The sequence below is a fragment of the Schistocerca gregaria genome, chromosome 8 (genome assembly GCF_023897955.1).
Source record: "Schistocerca gregaria isolate iqSchGreg1 chromosome 8, iqSchGreg1.2, whole genome shotgun sequence".
Lineage (NCBI taxonomy): Eukaryota > Metazoa > Arthropoda > Insecta > Orthoptera > Acrididae > Schistocerca > Schistocerca gregaria.
The window spans coordinates 274,530,032-274,556,524 of NC_064927.1; the positions used below are offsets into that span (position 1 = coordinate 274,530,032).

The 26,493-nt window shown below is 45.1% G+C and overlaps 1 protein-coding gene across 1 annotated transcript in view; it reads right to left on the minus strand.

Moving 5' to 3' along the window:
* LOC126284738 (uncharacterized) overlaps positions 1–26,493 on the minus strand; it is a 957,335-nt gene that overhangs the window by 42,128 nt on the left and 888,714 nt on the right. The window contains exon 3 of the mRNA XM_049983878.1: positions 94–161. Coding sequence (XP_049839835.1) covers positions 94–161 — 68 coding nt within the window. The remainder of the gene's footprint in view (positions 1–93; positions 162–26,493) is intronic.

Genomic DNA, 26,493 nt, shown 5'->3' on the forward strand with positions numbered 1-26,493 from the left:
AAAGAAATTATTGCCACACAGAACAGCAATGGTAAAATGTTAACAATGAAGAAGTAGTACAATAAAGTGCATCAATATAGGTACACTACTCACTCTCTTTGTACTGGAGAACATTCTGATGCTTCTCATGGATTACCACGCATCTGTAGCAGTTGTCCCCCCTGAAACAATAAGGAAACAGTTTTAAAACAAGAAATCAATGCTTAAATCTGAATCGTTTTACCTACTGCTTGCTACCTCTTCGTCAAATGTAATACCTTCGCAGCAGGCATAATATGCATGAGAGGCGTGTGGTCAATGCGAATTGTTTTAACGGTATGTGCTACATAGCGACTTAGTTCAAGTGTATTCAGCTGCTTTTTAGGGTTCTGCACCACAGTCGGTAAAAACGGAGCCCTATGTTGTCCGACTATTCAAAACTCTTTCCCGCAGAAACGGCCAGACATATGAAGTTGAAATTTATGTCACACTGATCCTTGCCGACGAGAAAGTAAGGCTACTAAATCCATGCAATCAAAAGATACGATCATTTATGTCACATGTTTTTATACTTGCAAACTTCCTCATCAAAACCCATAGGACACTTTTCGTTGGTCTGGAATCATAAAATTTGGGAAGAAAAGAGATTCCACTGCACAAGGAAAAAAAAATCGAAAATTGTTACTTTCTAATTACATCACAGTGTCAGACTATCTGACAGTCTGCCTGTCTGTCTATCCTTCTGTTAAGACCCCTTTTTGCGAGGAACAGATTGACGCAAGTTCTAATTTATGTCGTATACTGAGTGAGGTCTATAGTCACTTGCCAGGGTAATAAATGTATGTTTCTAAGTCAATGTAACCAAAAAGTACGTTCATTTATGTCACATATTTTTATACTCGCAAACCCACTCATCAAAACCTATGGGGTACTTCGCATCGATGTAGAGTCATGAACTTAGGGAAGAAGAAGGACTTCACAGTTCAAGTAAAGGCAAAGAATTTAACAGCTTTTATATAGTTAAAATAATTTAAAAAGGAGTGTGCTGATTAAAAGGAGCACAATTATTGTCAAACGGCCTCGGGTGGACGGGACATTATTGCTACACGTAATTATACAGTATTAAGCAGCTATTCATCGACCAGTTTGCAGCATTACCTACTGTACTGGCCAAATATTAAGATGGAAATTACGACTTGGAAGCCACTGTGTAAAAGCTGGTAAACCATCCATAGGTAACAAAATCTCGTCAGAGGTTGCGATAGGATGTTCAACACCACAAAAGGACAGAAGTATTTATTTCTACGATGAAGTTTAGTGTATTCTATTTTTCACAGTGACGGACAAATTGTAAAAGTCATGATTCGTCGTCCTCTTGTACAAGTGAATAAATAGTAAAGTGTTTAAAAGCAACAAGCTTTATCACAGTGTTGTTATTTCAGTAGATGTTTAGTGTGTACTTTTCACATGCTGTGAAATTTAATCAGCAACATTTTCAGTTCATAAGCTGGATATACGTAGACCTATACAAAGTGCTTAAAATTATTACTGCCATATTAAGCAAAGCATAAAGCACCAGCTATTTTATTACATTGTCAAGCATAATAAAAGCTGTTGCAGAAGAAGACAACCAAAGGTATTGTGCACTTTTTCATTACTACAAAAAAGATTATTCATGTAGTGTTCAGAACATACGATTTTACTGATTCATGGCATGTGACAAACTAAAATTAATGTTTCAACAAAAATGCAGAAAGTGTTTTTCTTACGTTGCATTGAAGAAATATCTGTTAAAAATTCTTCACGTTGAAACTGATCAAGAAAAAGTGTAAAAATTTATTTTCAGTCAGTGGTTAACTCTGTGTAAAGATAATATTAAAGAAAAATGTTTATTAGTTACAAAGACTACAGTTAATAGCACCACAGTAGCTATGCATCTTTAATACTTAGCAAGATCTTTTCACTCAACATTTTAGTGTTATTTTACATAAAAGAGTCTCAAATTTAAAATAACTTTATTCTGTACGTATGAAAGTGTCTTCCACCGCAGCATCGAAAGTAATACATGTGTAGGATCCATATTCCCAGAATGAGATTTTCACTCTGCAGCGGAGTGTGCGCTGATATGAAACTTCCTGGCAGATTAAAACTGTTTGCCGAACCGAGACTCGAACTCGGGACCTTTGCAAAGGTACCAAGTTCGAGTCTCGGTCCGGCACACAGTTTTAATCTGCCGGGAACTTTCAGGATTCATATAGTCCATATGTAGTATATGTCGCTATTTCAAAGTGGTTATCACTTATATTCTCTGCTCTCCTCCCCGTTGTTTGCTTGTCAAGTTACTGTGTAGGTTCCAATTACACAAAAGTACAGATTGTGTTGTAAGAGCTTAGCTCTGCAGTGCTTAGAGCGATTAGTGAAATCAGCACTGAGGTCTTGCTGCACGCGAATGTCCGCCCATTATAATTACGAGTCGGATCGCCAATCACGGTCATCTATAGGCGAAAAATGATCCATATAAGGATAGAACAGGGTGGGGCATCGCGTGTGATATAAGTCTTGAAACACGAAACGCTTCAGCTACCTTGATTATGAAAACATCCGAAATACGAGCACCAAAAATTTGCCCTCATTCGAATTCATTGAGCTCTGACAATGCAGTCACAACTACATCCAAGGTGTTTCACAATTCATGATACACGCTTCTAGAGGCTGTAGATGGGGCTTAGGAGATCAAGTTTGATCTAGGAACCCATATACGGACAAGTCATTCGACGGCGCCTATAAATGTATGTGCACACTGGGTGATACCGTGATGATGTCACACACTTTTTAGGAGGATAGAGCAGGATAATTGTCTCAATTTGGGGTAAGGGTCCCTGGTTCGAAAACGAACGAGTCGAAGGTTATAAGTAACAACCGTTTAGATAACTCCGACAGTGGCATACATGTACAGGGTGACACAGAATAACGGCAATGTTTGAAATGAGTAGTGGCAGCCATGGGTAGGTGGCACCACTGCGGGTTCGTGACAGCGAGTAAACAGTCCGCCATTATAATTGGAGTCACGAACGATGACGGTCGACTTCAGGCTTGTTCTGCGCGTCTACGTCACGCATTGTCTGACAGCCAATGAGCGTTCAGCAGTGTTGTCAGCACTCTGCTTTGACTGTCTTAGCCAATGCGAACATTAAACGTGATGGTAGCGAGTTATTTAGTGAATTTTTCTTCCATTGTCACGGCCGATGGTGGTGGTAAGCGATAAATTCTCCTCAAGATAGTGAGAGACGTAATTTGCAGTATAGACGCTTTTTCAAGCGCAGAGCACGTGTATGCGCTTATCGCTAACGTCGCATGGAACCGGCAACAATGTAATCCCTGTCCATGTCTCGAGCTGCGCGAACGGCCATCGTTCATGGATCGGATTTGTACGAGACGTGCGGACGGCAAAGTGTTAAAAGACCCGCCAGGTTGGCCGTGCGTTCTAACGGCACGAATCCGCCCGGCGCACTTGTGTCGAGGTCCGGTGAGCCGGCCAGTCTGTGGATGGTTTTTAGGAGGTTTTCCATCTGCCTCGGTGAATGCGGGCTGGTTCCCCTTATTCCGCCTCAGCTACACTATGTCGGCGAGTGCTGCGCAAACAAGTTCTCCACGTACGCGTGCATCACCATTACTCTACCACGCAAACATAGGGGTTACACTCGTCTGGGGGGGGGGGGGGGGGGGGGGGCTCAGGGGACCGAACCGCACAACCGCACAATAACGCAGGGTTCTGTGTGGGGCGGCTGAGGGGTGAAGTGGACTGCGTTAGTCGTCGTGGTGTTGTGGGACACTGCGGATGCGGCGTGGTCGGGTCCTCTCCGTCGTTTCCAGGTCCCCATTTAACATACGACATACCTGTACATGTATTCCACTGCTAGAGGTATCAGAGCCATTTCCGCTCGTAACTTTCGACTCGTTCGTTTCGGAACCAGGGACCCTTGCTTCCAATTGATACAATTAGCCTTCTCCGTCATAGTTGAAAGTTTGTAACATCATCACGGTATCGCCCTATATATACATACATTTCCAGGCGCCAGCGCCTACAACTATGGCGCTCTATAGCTCGTTGGATAAGGTTTCCGGGCATGGGTTCCTCTGTAAAACTTGATCAAATAAGCCCCCTCTACAACTTCTAGAAGTGTGTAACATGATTTGTGAAATACCCTGAAAAACACTGCTCTGGCCAAGAGTGGCACTGGCGAGGCTGATGGCATCGCACGGGCGCCGTTCTTGGTGAAAGACAACAGCGCAACCTGCAGGTTTGGCTAGCATCTGTGTAAGACGTGTATATTCCTATTGTCCAACCACAATTTATGAAAGATGTTTATATTTTATTAATAGGATTAAGTAGGAATAATTAATATTTGTCATGTTGGAAATAACTGTGGTAGCAGGGAATGTCTGCACCAAAGTATTGTTGACATAATTTTTAAAAAAGCGTGGGAGAAACCGCGTACGGAGGCATTTTAAGAAAAGAGCGGGAAAGACCTCCCATTGATACATTTTGCAATGGTAGCAGGGATTGTCTCCACCAGAAAGCATTGTTGGCAGGACAGACCGCACTTTAGTGTTCGTAGGAAGTCAGTAGTTAGCTAGAAGTGAAGCGAGTCTGTAGCAGGTCTGAAGCGAGAGGTTGAGAGGAGGTGTGTGGCTGCCAGTCACTAGCTATGATTTACATGAGATTATAAACGGATGTACAGAGACATCAGCTAGAACGTGGAGAACTAACTATCATCATAAGAGGAACTAATATTATTGAATTATTTTCTTTGCGAAACTCAAGACTACTGAAGGTATGTTTGCGCAATGTTAGTTGTAAGATTATTGTAAAACGTACGTCCCAGGACAGAGTAGCATGGAGAGCTGCATCAAACCAGTCTCAGGACTGAAGACCACAACAACAACAACAAGTCCCATTTGAACGTTTGTAAAATCATTTCATTACCAACAGTAAATATTTGACGCGTTTTCAGAATATAATTAATTTTTGCCAGCAATGTTGCATTACTGATTATAATCCATCCCAAAAACCATCAACATAAAACTTTGCAAAAATTTTATTGTTGTTAAGAAAAGTGTAACTATGAATTACGTAATTTCAGTTAAATTAATTAACGAATAACGTCAGCTTCGCTATTAAAGAATAACGTCATGGACTGTGTGGCTGGTCCCAGCTGGGGTTCGAGTCCTCCCTCGGGCATGGGTGTGTGTGTGTGTGTGTGTGTTGTCCTTAGGATAATTTAGGTTAAGTAGCGTGTAAGCTTAGGGACTGATGACCTTAGCAGTTAAATCCGATAAGATTTCACACACATTTGAACATTTTTGAATAACGTCAGCTTTGGTAATAAATACAGCCACTTATTATGAAAGCCCACCAGCAGCTAATAGAGTGTAATCAAACATAGTAAGAATATTCATGTCGCAGTTCGATGTAGCAGTCAGATGGCGATCCAGTAACAGTAAAAAAGGTAAGGAACAGTTTTGGGTTATTGCAGATAACGACTGAGGGCTACGACGACGACACATTCTATGTTTCGTCGAAATAATCAGAAAATCACTATTAATAAGCAGCAATTAAATTTGTATGCTAAGATTGAGAAAGAGAATAAATTTCAAAGGGAAGATTCCATTTGTTATTATTAAGCAAGAGATAGAAATCCTAAGGAATGGTTTCATAGTTTGTTGTGCAAGGGAAGGTTATCATTAAGAGGTATAGAGTAGACGGGAAGGTTTCATCTGTATTTATGTAAAAGCATGCATTTCTCGCGGTGTTTCCATATTTTTACCTACCCTCCGTTATTTCTAAACAGATTTACACGAATACAGGCAAATTAGGTAGAGAAAAAAATGTTAAAAACAGGGTTTAGCGTTCTGTCCAAGACCGAAAAAAGATAATTTTTTAACACTCACATGTGGCAAATCCGTTACTATACAAAACGGTTGGCAACTCTAACTTAAAAGGAAATGAAAGGCAACAGAATTATGCGACATTTCCTTGCGGTGGCACTGAAACTGTACAAAAAACGTTTTTAGGTGACAGAGCTGTTTAGGCGAACACAGACGCGGCTGCACGTCGCCGGAGGACGCCAGAGGCGTGCGCGAAGAATGCCCCGGGGACCGCCGCGGTTTGGTTGGCGGCGACGAAGCGCTCGTTATGCGCTGCGGACCCAAATTCGGGGCGTCGCCGGCGGCGCTGGAAGCTAATGCGGCACGCGAGATAGAGGCCCGGAGCGTAGCGCGCCGCACGTAGCTGGCTGGCTGCCGCCCCGCCCCGATACCAGACAACCCGCCTAATTATAAGTTGGCCCTTGTCTGCCACCCGCTCGCAATAATTATCATTCCAGGTTCGCGCGCGCCTCATCGTCTCGCGTCCCGTTGTTTCGCCAAAACTGGCGACGGAAACGGGGACAGAGAGAGTGAGCGAGAGAGAGGGGGGAGGGGGGGGGAGGGACTGCTCCTGTCTTCTCCGATATCGACTCTCCCCTAGCCCACTTCCCCCACCTGTGCACGGACAGGGAATACGGGATGAGCGAGTCGCAGTGTGCTTCAAATTATCCAGAGCCGGCGGTATCCGGCCGGGCTCGCAGGTTGCCGGAGTCGCTTTAATCCGCGCACTAGCTGATGACTGGTGGCTCCTCCCACACATCGGAGCCCATTCTTCAATCTCGTTCTGCCTTATGGACACGCTCCACTCTGATCCATTCTGTTAAAAGCGATACCTTTAGTCCTTCTTTCTTCTCTACAGTATATTCTTCTGTCTATCCTCTACTCCCCTGCTCCTCTACAAATAAAGGGCACCCAGGATGAATGGGCACTATTCAGGGGTACGACAGGAACAAAGATTCGAAGAAAGGAAGAAAAAAAAACACACTCTAATACGCATGGGTTCTACAATGCACACCTAAACAACTACGAATAGATGCGTCTTACAGTACCGAAGAGCAACAAGTGCACCTAGCTCTTTAAAGTATGCGTTTTAGAGCCCATGTTTGCTAGCCTTTTTTATTTCGTATTATCGTTCCTCCCAATGTCCCTGAACGCTGACCATTACTCCTGGGGTCCTCAGGCCGTGGTCTAGCAGCTAGCGTTGCTGCCTCTTGATCACCAGGTCCCGGGTTCGATTCTCGGCCGGGTTGCGGACTGCCCGGTGACTGGTTGTTTGTGTTGTTCTCAGCACTTAATCATCATAATCATCATTCGTGACTGTGGCTAGATTGGACAGTGTAAAAATTGGACTGTGTAAAAATTGGGACTTTGCACGCGCGCTGATGATCCCGCTGGTGAGAGACCCACAAACCTATCATCATCATCATCATCATCATCATCATCATCATCATCATCATCATCATCATCCCTCCTCGTATACCCTATATAAACTGAAGCAGGTCACCATGTAAAGGATGTAATTTAAAAAAATGACAAATGCCATCTATGTTCCGTAAAGGGCTGAATAAAATGTTCTCGGGTTTCCAAGCGCGTCAATTGCTTAAAACTACACGAGCTTTCGGCCAAGCACTCCGAGAACATTTTATTCAATGTTATCGCCGCGAGACTCTGCATTCATACATTTCGTAATGGGCTGTTAGTTCGAGCTAATCTCGGGAACTAAAGTACGGATTTTGATCTAAGAAATAGACTGATCCACAAGGAAGGCTCGTGTGTATCTGTACAAATGCAAATTAAATGCTATTCGTTGGTAAGCGCATTAACTCCGAGCGGCAACACCGATTTCGCTTTTTTTTTTTTTTTAATGTTCGTAGTGGTCCGAATAAGGTTTTCTGGGAAAGAAAAATTAGGAAAGTTGCCGAGAAAATTCGGGAAAACCTGAAAATGCTTTTTTTCTATGGGGTTTTTGAATGTACCCAAGAACATAACTCACGATTCGAAAGATGCATATGAGTAATTCTTTCTTCTTATTTACGGTCCCGGTGAAGTATTTAGGGAAAAAATTTGGGACACTTACAAAGGAAAGTCGGAAAATATGGACAAACTGCAAAAATCACAATTTTTGTATCCGCTCTTGATCATCACTAACGATAGGAATGACATATTTGTATTGTATGTTAACCGGGGACCTAGAAACGACGGAGAGGCTCCGTTCCCGCCGCAGCTGCAGGGGTCCACAATCTCACGACGACTACCGCAGTCCACTTCACCTCTCCGCCGCCCCACACCGAACCCAGGGTTAATGTTCAGTTCCTTTGACCGGAATGCCATCTTCCGTTCAGGACACGACTGTACGGAGATCTGTTGACAGTTTGTATGATTATATCGAGGAGAATACTGGTTTGTTGCTGCTATAATTTTGGACACCCCGAGGTTAAACGCCTGCCGGTGATGTTGCGGGTACGTGACGCAGTAAGGAACGAATGTAAGCGGAAGAGAGACAAATGAGTAATGATTATAGCGAAGATACGGGTCGCAAATGCGGAAATGCATTGGTACAAGCGGTTTTGACAAAAGGCAAGTTGTTGTGGCGCTGCAGCTGGAAATGAGAATCTCTGGAACAGCAAAGCTGCCTGTTGGCGTACTTCTGTAGTGAGTACAGACGTAATGTAATTGAAGGATGGTGAAATGACGAGTAGGCCGTCTGGTTTTGGACGACATCTCTCCACGAAACGTAGAGGTCGCAGGATTCCCCACTGTGTAATCCAGGGTAGGCAGACCCGAATACAGACAATGCTAGTGCAGGCACAGCTGTTCCGGAGCTAATTGTTGAACGACACTATCCCTACCTGTTCTTGTCACCGACATCGCCAGTTATCATTGCAGTGATCCAGCCTCACCGACTTTCCGTTGTGGGTCAATAGAAACGTGTCGTCTGTCGAATGAATCGCAATTTCTTCTTACACCAGGACCACGGCTAGAGTCATTACAATTCGTCGTCCAGGCGCATGGCTGGAACGAAACATGCACCGTGCCAGACGTGCAAGCCACTGAGGGCAGAATTATGCTATGGAATACACTGAGTTGGGCTCCCACGGAATCTGAGCAGTGTATTACGTGAACATTATTGCGGACCACTTGCATCGACTCATGCTTGAAGTCTCCCCCTACGGAGTTGACATCTACCAGGACAACTGTCCGTGTTATAAGGGCAGAATCGTGCTACAGTGGTTTGAGGAGCATTGACGTCTTGGCCAACAAATGTGTCTGATCCTTAGCCGATGAAACTCATATCGGGCGTCAACTGCGTGCCCGTGTGACACCACCCCGTAGTTTGCAGGAGCTGGTTGTCCTGTGAGTAGACATTCTGTGCCACGCACTTCTGAAGTCCTGTCATGAGCTCACAGAATCCACGCCAAGCAGAATCTCTGTTGTACTGTGTTTCTAAAGTGGAACAACACGCTATTAAACAGGAAGTCGTAATGATTCGGCTCATCGTTGTGTATGGACCGACCCAGTATTATAGTATTACAACAGCTGCATTTGAGTACTCGCATGCACCAGACTCCCATGCAGTAAATCGCGGTTTTAACATTTATGGCACATTTTATACGAAAAAATTCTAAAAACAGGATCCCTAAGAAACATTTTAATCCAATTAAATAACTAGACTAAAAAAATTATGCACTGGTCTACTCCATCGATATGCTCTTACTTATCTATTACCTGCTATCTGTCGCCCATTTATTACAAATAACAGCTGAATAATTTTGCCTACGACAGAGTTTAAGTCTTTGGCGAATTACGATGTACACTATAGACCATTAAAATTGCTACACCAAGAAGAAATGGAGATGATAAACAGATTTTCATTTGACAAATGTATTCTACTAGAACTGACATGTGATTACATTTTCACGCAATTTGGCGTGCATAGATCCAGAGAAATCAGTACTCAGAACAACCACCTCTGGCCGTAATAACGGCCTTGATTCGCCTGGGCATTGAGTCAAATAGAGCTTGGATGGCGTGTCCAGGTACAGCTGCCCATGCAGCTTCAACACGATACCACAATTCATCAAGAGTAGTGTTTGGCGTATTGTCACGAGCCAGTTGCTCGGCCACCATTGACCAGACGTTTTCAATTGGTGAGAGATCTGGAGAATGTGCTGGCCAGGGCAGTAGTCGAACATTTTCTGTATGTAGAAAGGCCCGTACAGCACCTGCAACATGCGGTGGTGCATTATCCTGCTGAAATATAGGGTTTCGCAGGAATCGAATGAAAGGTAGAGACACGGGTCGAAACACATCTGAAATGTAACATCCACTGTTCAAATTGCAGTCAATTCGAACAAGAGGTGACCGAGACGTGTAACCAATTGGCACCCCATGCCATCACGCCGGGTGACACGCCAGTGTGGCGATGACGAATACACGGTTCCAATGTGCGTTCACCGCGAAGTCGCCAAACACGGATGCCATCATCATGATGCTGTAAACAGAACCTGGATTCATCAGAAAAAATGATGTTTTAGCCATTCGTGCACCCAGGTTCGTCGTTGAGTACACCATCGCAGGCGCTCCTGTCTGTGATGCAGCGTCAAGGGTAACCGCAGCCACGGTCTCCGAGCTGATAGTCCATGCTGCTGCAAACGTCGTCGAACTGTTCGCGAAGATGGTTGTTGTCTTGCAAACGTCACCATCTGTTGACTCAGGGATCGAGACGTGGCTGCACGATCCGTTACAAACATGCGGATAAGTTGCCTGTCATCTCGACTGCTAGTGATACGAGACCGTTGGGATCCAGCACGGCGTTCCTTATTACCCTCCTGAACCCAGTGATTCCATATTCTGCGAACAGCCACTGGATCTCGACCAACGCGAGCAGCAGTGTCGCGATACGATAAACCGCAATCGCTATAGGGTACAATCCGACCTCCATCAAAGTCGGAAACGTGATGGTACGCATTTCTCCTCCTTACACAAGGCATCATGACAATGTTTCACCAGGCAACGCCGGTCAACTGCTGTTTGTGTATCAGAAATCATCGATGCAAGTGGTCCGCAATAATGTTCACGTAATTCTCTGCTATCAGATCCCATGGAAGCCCAACTCAAAGTACCCCATAGCATAATTCTGCCCTCAGCGGCCTGCTTCTCTCGTACCGTGAATATTTCGTTCAGCCATTCGCCTGGACGACTGACTGTAAGGACTCAGCCATGGACATGGTGTAAGAAGAAATTTCGATTAATTCGACAGACGACACGTTTCTATTGACCCACGACGAAAAGTCGGTGATGCTGTGGCGCTGCAATAATAACTGGTGATGACCAACGACACGTAGAGATTGTGTCGTTCAACAATGACTTTTGAACGGTGTGCTCGGAAACACTAGTGCCTGCACCAGCATTGTCATGTTGGAAACTTTCCTCATGTCAGCACGTTGTAGGTGTTGCCACCGGCGCCAACCTTGTGTGAATGCTCTGAAAAGCTAATCATTTGCATATCACAGCATCTTCTTCCTGTCGGTTAAATTTCGCGTCTATAGCACGTCATCTTCGTGGCGTAGCAATTCTAATGGCCAATAGTATAATAAAAACTCTCGTCACAGGTCTGAAACTAGTCACATCCCACCGAAGCCCGTAATTTTAACGAGACTATTATGTCGCGATCTTCGGCTGCAGATAATATTGTTGGCGAATAAGCATCGAGCATGGCTGTCTGCAGTAATGGCTTCCTTTGCCGCTGCCTTGCTGATGGCGCGTGGCCTACACGCCAGAACACGAGGCGCTTCCTACGCGCTCCCGCCTCGGGCCCCCCGGCTGATCCGTTACGTTAGGGCGGCAGTGGCAGACGCCAGCCACCCTGGAGGGATGGAGGAGGCGCCCTGATACCACCATTACCCTGCGCGCGCCGCCGGCGACTGGCTAACGAGCTGAGGTTTTCGTGTGTTGGCAGCGCTGTCTGCGGTGCTTCCCCCCCGCAGGCTGACAGATGACGCCCACGGCGGCTCACAGGCCTTTACGCTTCCGCACAGGGAAGCGAGCGAAGTCGCAGAAACGGCCATCGGAGCAGCCGAAATTTTCGTGCAGCAAATTTCAAAGTTCAGCTTACGATATTATTTAAGCGCCATTGAAATATGAAATTTTACTGGGTCTTAAAATACCCCAACAACGCTCACAAGTTTTTAGACGAGAACAAGTGAAATTTCAGCTAGAATAGCAACGTCGTTATGTTTACGAACGCGGCAGAGAGGCGGAGGGCGCTCAGTAACATCGACTAAACTTAATACGCTCTCCAAATTGAGACTACTATGCGATTTAAGATGACATTCTACATGTTCATTGTGGTGTAAAAATACAAAAAATAAACGCTGATAACAATATACGAAAAACTCAAATTTCTTGATTAATCCTAACTCCATTTAGTTCTAACTTCACTGGACTAGCAGATCTGTAAATATACACTCCTGGAAATGGAAAAAAGAACACATTGACACCGGTGTGTCAGACCCACCATACTTGCTCCGGACACTGCGAGAGGGCTGTACAAGCAATGATCACACGCACGGCACAGCGGACACACCAGGAACCGCGGTGTTGACCGTCGAATGGCGCTGGCTGCGCAGCATTTGTGCACCGCCGCCGTCAGTGTCAGCCAGTTTGCCGTCGCATACGGAGCTCCATCGCAGTCTTTAACACTGGTAGCATGCCGCGACAGCGTGGACGTGAACCGTATGTGCAGTTGACGGACTTTGAGCGAGGGCGTATAGTGGGCATGCGGGAGGCTGGGTGGACGTACCGCCGAATTGCTCAACACGTGGGGCGTGAGGTCTCCACAGTACATCGATGTTGTCGCCAGTGGTCGGCGGAAGGTGCACGTGCCCGTCGACCTGGGACCGGACCGCAGCGACGCACGGATGCACGCCAAGACCGTAGGATCCTACGCAGTGCCGTAGGGGACCGCACCACCACTTCCCAGCAAATTAGGGACACTGTTGCTCCTGGGGTATCGGCGAGGACCATTCGCAACCGTCTCCATGAAGCTGGGCTACGGTCCCGCACACCGTTAGGCCGTCTTCCGCTCACGCTCCAACATCGTGCAGCCCGCCTCCAGTTGTGTCGCGACAGGCGTGAATGGAGGGACGAATGGAGACGTGTCGTCTTCAGCGATGAGAGTCGCTTCTGCCTTGGTGCCAATGATGGTCGTATGCGTGTTTGGCGCCGTGCAGGTGAGCGCCACAATCAGGACTGCATACGACCGAGGCACACAGGGCCAACACCCGGCATCATGGTGTGGGGAGCGATCTCCTACACTGGCTGTACACCTCTGGTGATCGTCGAGGGGACACTGAATAGTGCACGGTACATCCAAACCGTCATCGAAGCCATCGTTCTACCATTCCTAGACCGGCAAGGGAACTTGCTGTTCCAACAGGACAATGCACGTCCGCATGTATCCCGTGCCACCCAACGTGCTCTAGAAGGTGTAAGTCAACTACCCTGGCCAGCAAGATCTCCGGATCTGTACCCCATTGAGCATGTTTGGGACTGGATGAAGCGTCGTCTCACGCGGTCTGCACGTCCAGCACGAACGCTGGTCCAACTGAGGCGTCAGGTGGAAATGGCATGGTAAGTCGTTCCACAGGACTACATCCAGCATCTCTACGATCGTCTCCATGGGAGAATAGCAGCCTGCATTGCTGCGAAAGGTGGATATACACTGTACTAGTGCCGACATTGTGCATGCTCTGTTGCCTGTGTCTATGTGCCTGTGGTTCTGTCAGTGTGATCATGTGATGTATCTGACCCCAGGAATGTGTCAATAAAGTTTCCCCTTCCTGGGACAATGAATTCACGGTGTTCTTATTTCAATTTCCAGGAGTGTATTTAAATATTCATTAGATTGCATCTTCAAGTATTCTTCACGTTCGTAATAGTTACCTGTTTGGTACTATTAAGTTGATTAATTTAAGGAAATGCTTCACTTCGAACGGCCTAATGTTCAATGTCATTATACTCATGATTTTGAAGTGCCCCGTATACATAATTGTTTACATTCCAGTCTGTTCATGCCCCATTTGTAAATTAACTAAAATTTAATTTTGTCGCCGGCCGGAGTGGCTGTGCGGTTCTAGGCGCTACAGTCTGGAGCCGAGCGACCGCTCCGGTCGCAGGTTCGAATCCTATCTCGGGCATGTGTGTGATGTCCTTAGGTTAGTTAGGTTTAATTAGTTCTAAGTCTAGGGGACAGATGACCTCAGAAGTTAAGTCGCATAGTGCTCAGAGCAATTTAATTTTGTCTTATATTGGAATATGGATTGGGGGAGAGAAATGAAAGAGGAAACCGTCTGGTAGAATTTTGCACAGAGCATAACTTAATCATAGCTAACACTTGGTTCAAGAATCATAAAAGAAGGTTGTATACATGGAAGAATCCTGGAGATACTAGAAGGTATTAGATTGATTATATAATGGTAAGACAGAGATTTAGGAACCAGGTTTTAAATTGTAAGACATTTCCAGGAGCAGATGTGGACTCTGACCACAATCTGTTGGTTATGAACTGTAGATAAAAACTGAAGAAACTGCAAAAAGGTGGGAATTTAAGGAGATGGGACCTGGATAAACTGCCTAAACCAGATGTTGTACAGAGGTTCAGGGAGAGCATAAGGGAACAATTGACAGGAATGGGGGTAAGAAATACAATAGACGAAGAATGGGTAGCTCTGAGGGATGAAGTAGTGAAGGCAGCAGAGGATCAAGTACGTACAAAGACGAGGGCTAGTAGAAATCCTTGGGTAAAAGAAGAAATATTGAATTTAATTGATGAAAGGAGAAAATATAAGAACGCAGTAAATGAAGCAGGCAAAAGGGAATACAAACGTCTCAAAAATGAGATCGACAGGAAGTGCAAAATGGCTAAGCAGGGATGGCTAGAGGACAAATTTAAGGATGTAGAGGCTTATCTCACTAGGGGTAAGATAGATACTGCCTACAGGAAAATTAAAGAGACCTTTGGAGAAAAGAGAGCCACTTGCATGAATATCAAGAACTTTGATGGAAACCCAGTTCTAAGCAAAGAAGGGAAAGCAGAAAGGTGGAAGGAGTATATAGAGGGTCTATACAAGGGCGATGCACTTGAGGACAATATTATGGAAATGGAAGAGGATGTAGATGAAGATGAAATGGGAGATACGATACTACTTGAAGAGTTTGACAGAGCGCTGAAAGACCTGAGTCGAAACAAGGCCCGGGGAGTAAACAACATTCCATTGGAACTACTGACGGCCTTGGGAGAGCCAGTCCTGACAAAACTCTACTATCTGGTGAGCAAGATGTATGAGACAGGCGAAATACCCTCAGACTTCAGGAAGAATATAATAATTTCAATTCCAAAGAAAGCAGGTGTTGACAGATGTGAAAATTACCGAACTATCAGTTTAATAAGTCACAGCTGCAAAATACTAACGCGAATTATTTACAGACGAATGGAAAAACTGGTAGAAGCCGACCTCGTCGAAGATCAGTTTGGATTCCGCTGAAATGTTGGAACACGTGAGGCAATACTGACCCTACGACTTATCTTAGAAAATAGATTAAGGAAGTGCAAACCTACATTTCTAGCATTTGTAGACTTAGAGAAAGCTTTTGACAATACTGACTGGAATAATCTCTTTCAAATTCTGAAGGTGGCAGGAGCAAAATACAGGGAGCGAAAGGCTATTTACAATTTGTGCAGAAACAAGGTGGCCGTTATAAGAGTCGAGGGGCATGAAAGGGAAGCAATGGTTGGGAAGGGAGTGAGACAGGGTTGTAGCCTCTCCACGATGATATTCAATCTGCATATTGAGCAAGCAGTAAAGGAAACAAAAGAAAAATTCGGAGTAGGTATTAAAATCCATGGAGAAAAAATAAAAACTTTGAGGTTCGCCGATGACATTGTAATTCTGTCAGAGACAGCAAAGGACTTGGATGAGAAGATGAGAAGTTGAACGGAATGGACAGTGTCTTGAAAGGAGGATATAAGATGAACATCAACAAAAGCAAAACGAGGATAATTGAATGTAATAGAATTAAGTCGGGTGATGCTGAGGGAATTAGATTAGGAAATGAGACACTTACAGTAGTAAAGGAGTTTTGCTTTTAGGGGAGCATAATAACTGAAGATGGTCGAAGTAGAGAGGATATAAAATGTTGACTGGCAATGGCAAGGAAAGCGTTTCTGAAGAAGATAAATTTGTTAACATCGAGTATAGATTTAAGTGTCAGGAAGTCATTTCTGAAAGTATTCGTATGGAGTGTAGCCATGTATGGAAGTGAAACATGGACAATAAATAGTTTTGACAAGAAGAATAGAATCTTTCGAAATGTGGTGCTATAGAAGAATGCTGAAGATTAGATGGGTAGATCACACAACTAATGAGGAGGTATTGAATAGAATTGGGGAGAAGAAGAGTTTGTGGCACAACTTGACTAGAAGAAGGGACCGGTTGGTAGGACATGTTCTGGGGCATCAAGGGATCACAAATTTAGTATTGGAGGGCAGCGTGGAGAGTAAAAATCGTAGAGGGAGACCAAGAGATGAATACACTACGCAGATTCAGAAGGATGTAGGTTGCAGTAAGTACTGGGAGATGAAGTTGCTTGCACAGGATAGAGTAGCATGGAGAGCTGCATCAAACCAGTCTCAGGACTGAAGGCAACAACAACAATATTTCAGAACGTTATACTTTGTTGTATGGACCATAAAAGAAACCATTTGAAAGAAAATAAATACGAAACAATAATTAAAGAGATAGCACTAGTGTACAGCCTGGTGTTTGCTAAGCATACAAAAAGAATTAAACGTTGAACGGCAATTTTTCCCGACAATATTACACGTGCAGTGTCACTTTGCAGGTAATTACGGACAGCGTAACACTGCATTTGCGTCCTTTTCAAATAAACAAATGATAATGAAATTCCAATTCTTAATTTTTCTACAAAATTCTAAAGTTGAATGAAGGAGATTGTCAAAGCGTAGGATAGCCACTCCTCCCCAGGACATGGAGAGGAGACACTCCAAGGAAGGAGGGAGAGGGTGGTGTGGGGGTTGTACTTTATCATTCAGTATTACTTATATTATTCAGTACTTATTTTATTCAGTATCTTTAAGAGTTGATGACAAGCATAAAAAAATGTTGCAGTACTGAAAGCAGAACTTTTGTGCGGTACAGACATTGACTATTGGCAACATTGTACTGTACTTTTAAAATGTGTGTTATAAGAAATGGCTACTCTGAAACCTTTTGCTACATTTAACATTCGGTAACATTGCGAGAGTAATTAAGTCAGAACATAACTAAGAATCATTTATCTTTCGATTGTACTCTACAGACGATACATGTAGCTCGGCAGTAGTTTCGTTCTATACACATTCTTGTTAACTCCAAGAGCTGGACTCTTAATAACACTTCGTAATATTGTGCTTTATTTATGTCTCATTCCTAAAACTATTCATACACTATTTCAACTAAAATTAGTGTATGAAAAAATAATCCAATAATTTTAGAAAAAAGCTTTTCATTATTTTTAAAAGAAGAAAAAAAAACCCTAGAAATATTTAAAACATCCACACTCGTTTATTTTCGTAAAATCGCACGGGAGGTAACGGGGGCTATCCGCTACTGTAGAACTATCTTCTTCTTCTTCTTCTTCTTCTTCTTCTTCTTATACAAATAAAACCTTGTGTACGTTTTAGTCTCTTCAATAAGTTTCCTCCATTCTGCTTCCTTCACTATGGTTCATCGAAATCCTACAACTGTAAGATTTTTTACAGCCTCTTCTGCATTGGCCTTCCCAAGAACATATCGAAGGTAGGTTATTCTCTAACTTAACTGTTGATCTCATAACGTCTTCTCCATCCTTGCACTGTTACCATTCGGCAGTGGGGTCGGCACTGGTATATCGGTCGGAGGAATGTTAGAGACAGTGGGTCGCCGGGGGGCCTTGCTGATATAAGACTGTTCTACAGGTGCGCTTGATTTTCTTGAACTTCTGTTTGGACTGCTGTGTTCGTGTGTACTCAAAAGACTGGAGTAAGTACACTGTACTGGACTGTCGCTGTGAGTTCATTATACTGAGGTGGCGAAACTCATGGGATACCTCCTATTGTCGATCTCCTTTTGTCCCAGCGACTCGACATGGCATGGACTCAACAAGTCGTTGGAAATCCCCTGCACACGTATTGAGCCTTGCTGCTTCTGTAGAGTCCATAATAGCGGGTGTTGCCGGTGCAGGATTTTATGCCTATACTGACCTCTCGATTACGTCCCATAAATTTTCGATGCGATTCATGCCGGGCGATACGGGTGGCCAAATCATTCGCTCGAACTGTCCAGCATGTTCTTCAAAACAATAGCCAAAATTGTGCACCTTAATAATTTCACCGTTGTTTGGGAACATGAAGTCCATGAATGGCTTCCAATGGTCTCCATGTAGCCGAACGTCGCCGTTTTCTATCAATGTCCGATTCCGTTGGACCAAAGGATCTAGCTCATTCCATGTAAACAGAGCCCACGCCATTAAGGAGGCACCGGCAACTTGTGTAGTGCGTTGTTGACAACTTGGAACCATGGCTTCGTGAACCCTGCGCCACACCCGAAGCTCACCATCTGCTCCCACCAACTGGATTCGCAACTCAGCGGACAGAGCCACAGTTTTCTAGCCGTCTCTGGTCCAACCGACTTGATCACGAGGCCAAGAGAGGCGCTGCAGGCGATGTCGTGCTGTTGGCTGCTGCCATAACCCGTTAACGCCATATTTCGTCGCACTATCCTAAGGGCTACGTTCGTCGTACGTTTCACACTGATTTCTGCGGTTATTCCACGCAGTGTTGTTTGTCTGTTAACACCCACAACTTTACGCAAAAGCCGCTGCTCTCGGTCGTTAAGTGCAGGATATGGGCCACTGCGTAATCCACGGTGAGAGGTAATGCCTGAAATTTGGTGTTCACTGCACACTCATGACACAGTTGATCTCGGAATGTCCCATGCGTCTAGCTCCAACTACCATTCCGTCGTGTAGCCATAATCCGAAGGAAACCTTTTTACGTGTATCAGCTGAGTATGAATGTCAACTCCGCCAATGCACTGCCCTGTTATACCTCGTATAAACGGTACTATAGCCTTCAGTATATGAGCATGTCGCTATCCCATGACTTTTGACACATCAGTGTATATCGAATGTTGTACACGGTTATTACACTACTGGCCATTAAAATTGCTACACCGAGAACAAATGTAGATGAAAAACGGGTATTCATTGGAGAAATATATTATACTAGAACTGACATGTGATTACATTTTCACGCAATTTGGGTGCATAGATCCTGAGAAATCAGTACCCGGAACAACCACCGCTGGCCGTAATAACGGTCTTGATATGCCAGGGCATTGAGTCAAACAGAGCTTGGATGGCGTGTACAGGTACAGCTACCCATGCAGCTTCACCACAATGCCACAGTTCATCAAGAGTGGTGACTGGCGTATTGTGACGAGCCAGTTGCTCGGCTACCATTGACCAGGCGTTTTCAATTGGTGAGAGACTGGAGAATGTGATGGCCAGGGCAGCAGTCGAACATTTTCTGTATCCAGAAAGGCCCGTACAGGAGCTGCAACATGCAGTCGTGCATTATCCTGCTGAAATGTAGGGTTTCGCATGGATCGAATGAAGGGTCGAGCCACGGGTAGTAACACAACTGAAATGTATCGTCTACTGTTCAAAGTGCTGTCAATGCGAACAAGAGGTGACCAATGGCACCCCATACCATCACGCCGGGATGACGAATACACGCGTTCAACGCGATGTCGCCAAACACGGGTGAGACCATCATGATGCTGTAAACAGAACCTAGATTCATGCGAAAAAATGACGTTTCGCCATTCCTGCACCCAGGTTCGTCGTTGGGTACACCATCGTGTGAGGACGCACGTTGTCGTAACGTACCCTTGTGACGTCAGAGTACTCCCAACCTCTACCAGAACTGGCATGATGTGGTACAGGTGCCTCTCCACACCATGACGGCCTCTCCACACCATGACGCCGAGAGTAACATTTCTGTGCCTTTCCAAAACATTAGAAGAATGGGACCTCTCCCAAGGTCGCCACCTGTTGGCCAACGAGGACCATGCCGGGTGGTGCAGAACAGCGATTCATTGGGATGATGAATACTACGCGGCGCCATTCATCACCAGTCCATGTTTCTGTAAGCAGCCGTTTCTGTTGTGTTACCGGCAGCCTACGCATCGAACGATCGGACGGTAATCCTCTATCCCGGATAGCGCTGGCTCTGATCAATCCTCCGGGATAACACGGAATGTTGCAGTGACGGTTAATTGGTTGGTTGGTTTGGGGGAAGGAGACCAGACAGCATGGTCATCGGTATCATCAGAGTAGGGAAGGATGGGAAAGGAAGTCGGCCGTGCCCTTTCAGAGGAACCATCCCGGCATTTGCCTGGAGTGATTTAGGGAAATCACGGAAAACCTAAATCAGGATGGCCGGACGCGGGACTGAACCGTCGTCCTCCCGAATGCGAGTCCAGTGTCTAACCACTGTTGCAGTGAGTCTGTTACTTCTACTCGGATAGCATGCGTAGATGGGAAGAGGTTAGCATGTGCTTGGTGGACCACATTGCGATCCGTTCTTAGGTGAGTTCGACCGGACGCCCGATGACGAATATGCCTGCCATCACCTCCCCATGCAGTATAAAACTGGACCACAGTCACATTCGACTACCCTATAAATCTTGGACACTGCTTGATTCGACCGGCCAGCCGAATGGGGACTCACAATGAAAGCCCTTCCAGACTCTCACAGGTGCGGATAATGCGGTCTCACACCAGTACGCATCTCCATTACGTCCTTCACAATGGTCACTCAACATCTGACGCTGTTCGCGGCCCTTATATACCGTACCAGGCCTGCTAACAACGCTAAAAACGAAAGATACTAATGTACACTGGTGGTCGTTCTGCCTGTCACAGAAAATTGCATTTATACACCTGCCGATGCTATCTACGTGTACGAAGCTTCAGTGACATCTCATCATGTCTTCTGGGTGCTTCACTTTTTTGCTTGTCTGTGTACATTATAATGAAATTCTTATCTAAGAATTCAAAATTTATGTAGTTTTTGTATGTCCCGGCTTTTTGTTAATGCCTCAGTGATTTTTTACATCACTACTTCCTAGGACACAATCTTCCGGGTCTGGCAACACTACTGCCACCAGATGCCCGGCCCCGCTAACGCGCGCCGCCTCGTTAGGAGGCGCAAACCAGGGCAGATCCGGCGCCTGCAAGCGCACCCACACCTACGCCCACGCAGCGACGTGGCCCTCGCTGCCCCACACCACGGCCGCTCCGTTCTGCGCCGCGCGCGTCCTGACCGAGACTTTCTTAAGGCAGAAATCCAATTTCCTCGTTTCTTTACGCACGGCCGAGATCCGCACTGCTTTATTAAAAAACATCCCGCTCGCCGGCCCCTTTGTAGCGGCGGCGTCAAAGGCGCCCTGAGCAGGGCAGCCAACTGCTAAGCGCCGCACCAGACATCGTCCCGGATTACACGCCCTTGTTGCCAACCGTCCGCCTCCCTGCATACGCCAGAAAAATTACAGCTCGTACTCAATGTACAGACCTGATAGCAAGGTACCGCCGGGAAATAACTGGCTCCCGTCAACTAACGCATACTCGGACAAAGAAAAGCACAATTTTATTTAAAACTGGAACAACAATTACAACAATTTAAAAATGAAATTTTAAAAGTGACATTACAGGGGTAATGGGTTGTAGTCGACTTAAACAAGGTGATGCTGAAGAAATTAGAGTAGGAAATGAGACAAAAGTAGCAGATACTTTTTGCTATTTGGACAGAAAAAAAACTGACGTTGGAGGAAGTAGACAGGACGTAAAACGCAAACGGGCAAGAGCAAGAAAAACATATCATAAAAATAGAAATTTGTTAACATCTACTATAAAGTATTACGAACGCTCTTCTAAAGGTATCTGTCTGTATTGTAGCCGTGTACGAAAGTGAAACGTGGACGATAAGCAGTTCAGACAAGAAGAGAAGTTTTAGGAATGTACTGCTAGAGAATACGACTAAAGGTTAGAAGGGTAGATGGAGTAAATGATGAAGAGGTACTGAATTGATTTGATGAAGAGAGAGATTAGTAGCACAACTAGACTAAGCAGGATGTTCATGAAGAATGCCAGCAGCACCAGAAAATGTGCAGAGGAGGATGTACCACAAGGATCTGTCCCTGGTCCAGTATTATTCTAATTGTACGCAAACGACATAACAAAATATCTGGACACAGAAACAGCCTTATCTTACTGATGAGACGGCAGCATTCTGCAGTAGGCCATACCATAGTTACACAGCCTTTAATCTTCAGAGCACACTGAGAAAATTAGTAACTGGTGCGACACCTGGAAAATCAAAATTAATTCTGAGGTTTGCGTAAAATACCGTATAATGTTCACTCCCAAGAGATATAACTGTTACATTATATCACGATCAGTAACGACACACTTGTGTACTGCGGCCTCAACGAGAACCTCACATTGGATTTACGAACCACACAGCTATGGAGCGAAGGTCTGACCAGATCACCCCCTCCTCAAGAGATATGGGCTGATGGTTCAAATGACTGAGCACTATGGGACTTTACATTTGACGTCATCAGTCCGCTAGACTGAGAACTACTTAAACATAACTAACGTAAGGACATCGCACTCATCCATGCCCGAGGCACGATTCGAACCTGCGACCATAGCAGCAGCGCGGTTCCGGACTGAAGCGCCTAGAACCACTCGGCCACAACGGCCGGCTAGAGACGGGCTAAATATGAACACAAAAGTCACGACCTACAATTTGTTGGTACCCCTGCTATTCTCCATTCTCCAGATACATAGCAGTGGGACAACCAACTGGTGCTAACAACCGGTTGACCAGGCATCTGATTTTCGATCAGTGGGATGAATCACCGAATGAAACTACAGATGGGTCGGCGTAATCCCTGCCATGTCAGTATTCTATTGTATGAAACTGGGGACCTAGAAACGACGGAGAGGCTTCCTCCCCCCGACCCCCGTGACCCACAGTGGTTCACAACAGGCTACAGCAGTCCACTCACCCCACCTCCGCCCCACACCGAATCCAGGGTTATTGTGCGGTTCGGCCCCCTGTGGACCTCCCGGGGAACGTCTCGCACTAGACGAATGTAACCCCAATGTTTGCATGGTAGATTAATAATGCTGGACGTGTACATGGAGGAAGTGTTTGCGCACCAATTGCCGACATTGTGTAACTGAGGTGTAATAAGGTGAACCAGCCCGCATTCCCCGAGGCAGGTGGAAAACCGCCTTAAAAACCATCCACAGACAGGCCGGCACACCGAACGTCGATTTTAATCCGCCGGGCGGATTCGTGCCGGGGATCGACACGCCTTCCCTCGCGGAAAAATCGAAGCAGCGGCGGGATTCAACCCGGGACCGAAGACGTTTTTAATAAGAATCTACGACGCTACCACTTTTTTTCGTTTTGATCGATATTGTTCAAATGGGTCTGAGCACTATGGGACTTAACTGCTGTGGTCATCAGTCCCCTAGAACTTAGAACTACTTAAATCTAACTAACCTAAGGACATCACACACATCCATGCCCGAGGCAGGATTCGAATCTGCGACCGTCGCGTCGGTATTGTTCTTTGCGTTTGGTCTGGGTGGACGTCACAAGACATCCGTACAAGTTGATCGTTGATTCCTTTAATCAGTTCTTTTTTTATTTAAGGGAGCAAACAGCCCTTCTGACTGACACGTCCTAGACTACAGGTGCTATGGGGCTATATAAAACAATAACGTAAAGTAATTTTGTAAACGTCTCTACGGCAACGGCACAGTGTTGTGACAGGTCTGTCAACGGCTATTGTTTTCGGCTAAGTAGTTAGTGGTTTGCAGTTGAAAGCTGGCAACAGTGCTCCGAGCTGTAACGGGATTCTTACGCCGTCCCGACTTCAATACCATCCACGTCAGTTCCATGAATGTTTTCACACAGTCTGCAGGTCTGAGTGGTTTCATAACGTGAAGCATCCTTACAGATACTGTATATAGCACTGAATTTATCTTGAGTGTCACTCCTTATGCAGCCACGTGATTTCTTCTATTTCCACGCAGCTGAGATTTTCAGCCTTCCGATCCAGACACAATATCCACTATTAAAAAGATGCCGGTTCATAAACATGGACGAGAAACTGAACTAAAAGCCAACTTACTGGCAAGGTCTCTTTAATTGACGTCATTTTGGCGTCCTGCCTGTCAAGCTATGGGGGGCGGACTTTGGCACTCAATGGAACGGAATGTCGTGTGACGAGGGCCTCCCGTCGGGTAGACCGTTCGCCTGGTGCAAGTCTTTCGATTTGACGCCACTTCGGCGACTTGCGCGTCGATGGGGATGAAATGATGATGATTAGGACAACCCAACACCCAGTCCCTGAGGGGAGAAAATCTCCGACCCAGCCGGGAATCGAACCCGGGCCCTTTGGATTGACAGTCTGTCGCGCTGACCACTCAGCTACCGGGGGCGGGCTTGGCACTCAATAAAAAGCTGTTATCGGAACGGTAATAACAGTGACAACGGGCGATAATAAAGAGCAGTCAACAGTAATGATTTAACAAAACTATGGAACGTTTCCGCTCAGAAACGAATGCGCCAGATAGCGTTAGCTGTTTTCACTCGGATACTCCCACAGACTGGTTTCGCTGAAAATAATGATTTGATATAATTCAATCGAAAAGTACAGCTACAACCGAATAAGTCGATTGTTTTCCAACAAACGACTGAATCCATAGTTTTCATTTGGTTGTTCCCATCACTACAGATACAGCGTGGTTGATACATCCAGAAATTCAAAAAGTAGAAAAGAGAGCGCTAAGCATAGTCACAAATGCACTCGACAACTAATAGCTACTTAATACATCACTCATATTATCAATGATCGCTCATAAAAATTCTATGATAAATAAAAAAAATCGGATAAGGACAGGTAGGAATCGCGATGTGACTGTTCCGAACAAACTTAATTATGCCTATACATGGATTATTTGTAGATTTCGACGAGTGAGTTTGCGTGTATCGAAATATCTGGCATAAATGGCCGTATCTTTTTAAGTGCATTGACCTTTTTTTGTTGGGGAGGGGAGGCGGGGGGGTTATCAGTCTTCTGACTGGTTTGATGCGGCCAGCCACGAATTCCTCTCCTGTGCCAATCTCTTCATGTCAGAGTAGCAGTTGTAACCCATGTCCTCAATTATCTGCTGGATCTATTCTACTCTCTGTCTTCCTCTACGGTTTTTGCCCTTTACAGCTCCTTCTAGTACCATGGAAGTTATTTTCTGATGTATTAACAGGTGTCTTATCATCTTGTCCCTTCTCCTTGTCAGTGTTTTCCTCATATTCTTTTCCTCTCCGATCCTGCGCAGAACCTCCTCTTTCGTTACCTTATCACTCTACCCAATTTTCAACATCCGTCTGTAAAATCATATCTCAAATACATCGATTCTCTTCTGTTCCAGTTTTCCCACAGTCCATGTTTCTTTACCATAAAATGCTGTACTCCATGTTTGATACTGGTAGACTTCTCGTGGGAAGGAATGATCTTTTGCCTATGCTAGTCTGCTTTCGATGTCCTCCTTGCTCCGTCCGTCAATGGTTATTTCGCCAGCTAGGTATTACAGTTCATTAATTTCATCTTCTTCATGACCATCAATCTTTATATTAAGCTTCTCGCTATTGTCATGTCTGCTACTTGTCATTACTTTCGTCTTTCTTCGATTTACTCTCAAACCATATTCCGTACTCAATAGACTGTTCATTCGATTCGGAAGATCATGTGATTCTCCTTCACTTTCACTCGGGGTAACAATGTCATCAGCGAATCATATCATCGATATCGCTTCACCTTAAATTTTAATTCCACTCTTGAACATTTCTTTCATTTCCGTAATTTCTTCTTCGATGTGCAGATTGAACAGTAGGGGCGAAAGACTACACGCCTGTGTTACACCCTTTTTAATCCGACCATTTCGTTCTTGATCGTCCACTCATATTCCCTCTTGGCACTTGTAATACTGTATGTTACCCGACTCTCCCTACAGCTTAAACCTATTTTTCTCAGAATTTCGAACATCTTGCAGCATTTTACATTGTCGGTCGACAAATCCTATGAACGTGTCTTGATTTTTCTTTAGTCTTGCTTCCATCATCAATTGCAACGTCAGAATTACCTCTCTGATGCCTTTACCTTTTCTAAATCCAAACTAATCGTCATCTAACACATCCACAATTTTCTTCTCCATTCTTTTGTATATTACTTTTGTCAGCAAGTTATGTGCATGAGCTGTTAAGCTGATTGTGCGATAATTCTAGCACATGTCGGCTCTTGCAGCCTTCAGAACTGTGTGGATGATGTTTCCCCGGAAGTCAGATGCTATAACCCCAGACTCATACATTCTACACAGCAACGTGAACAGTCGTTTTGTTGCCAC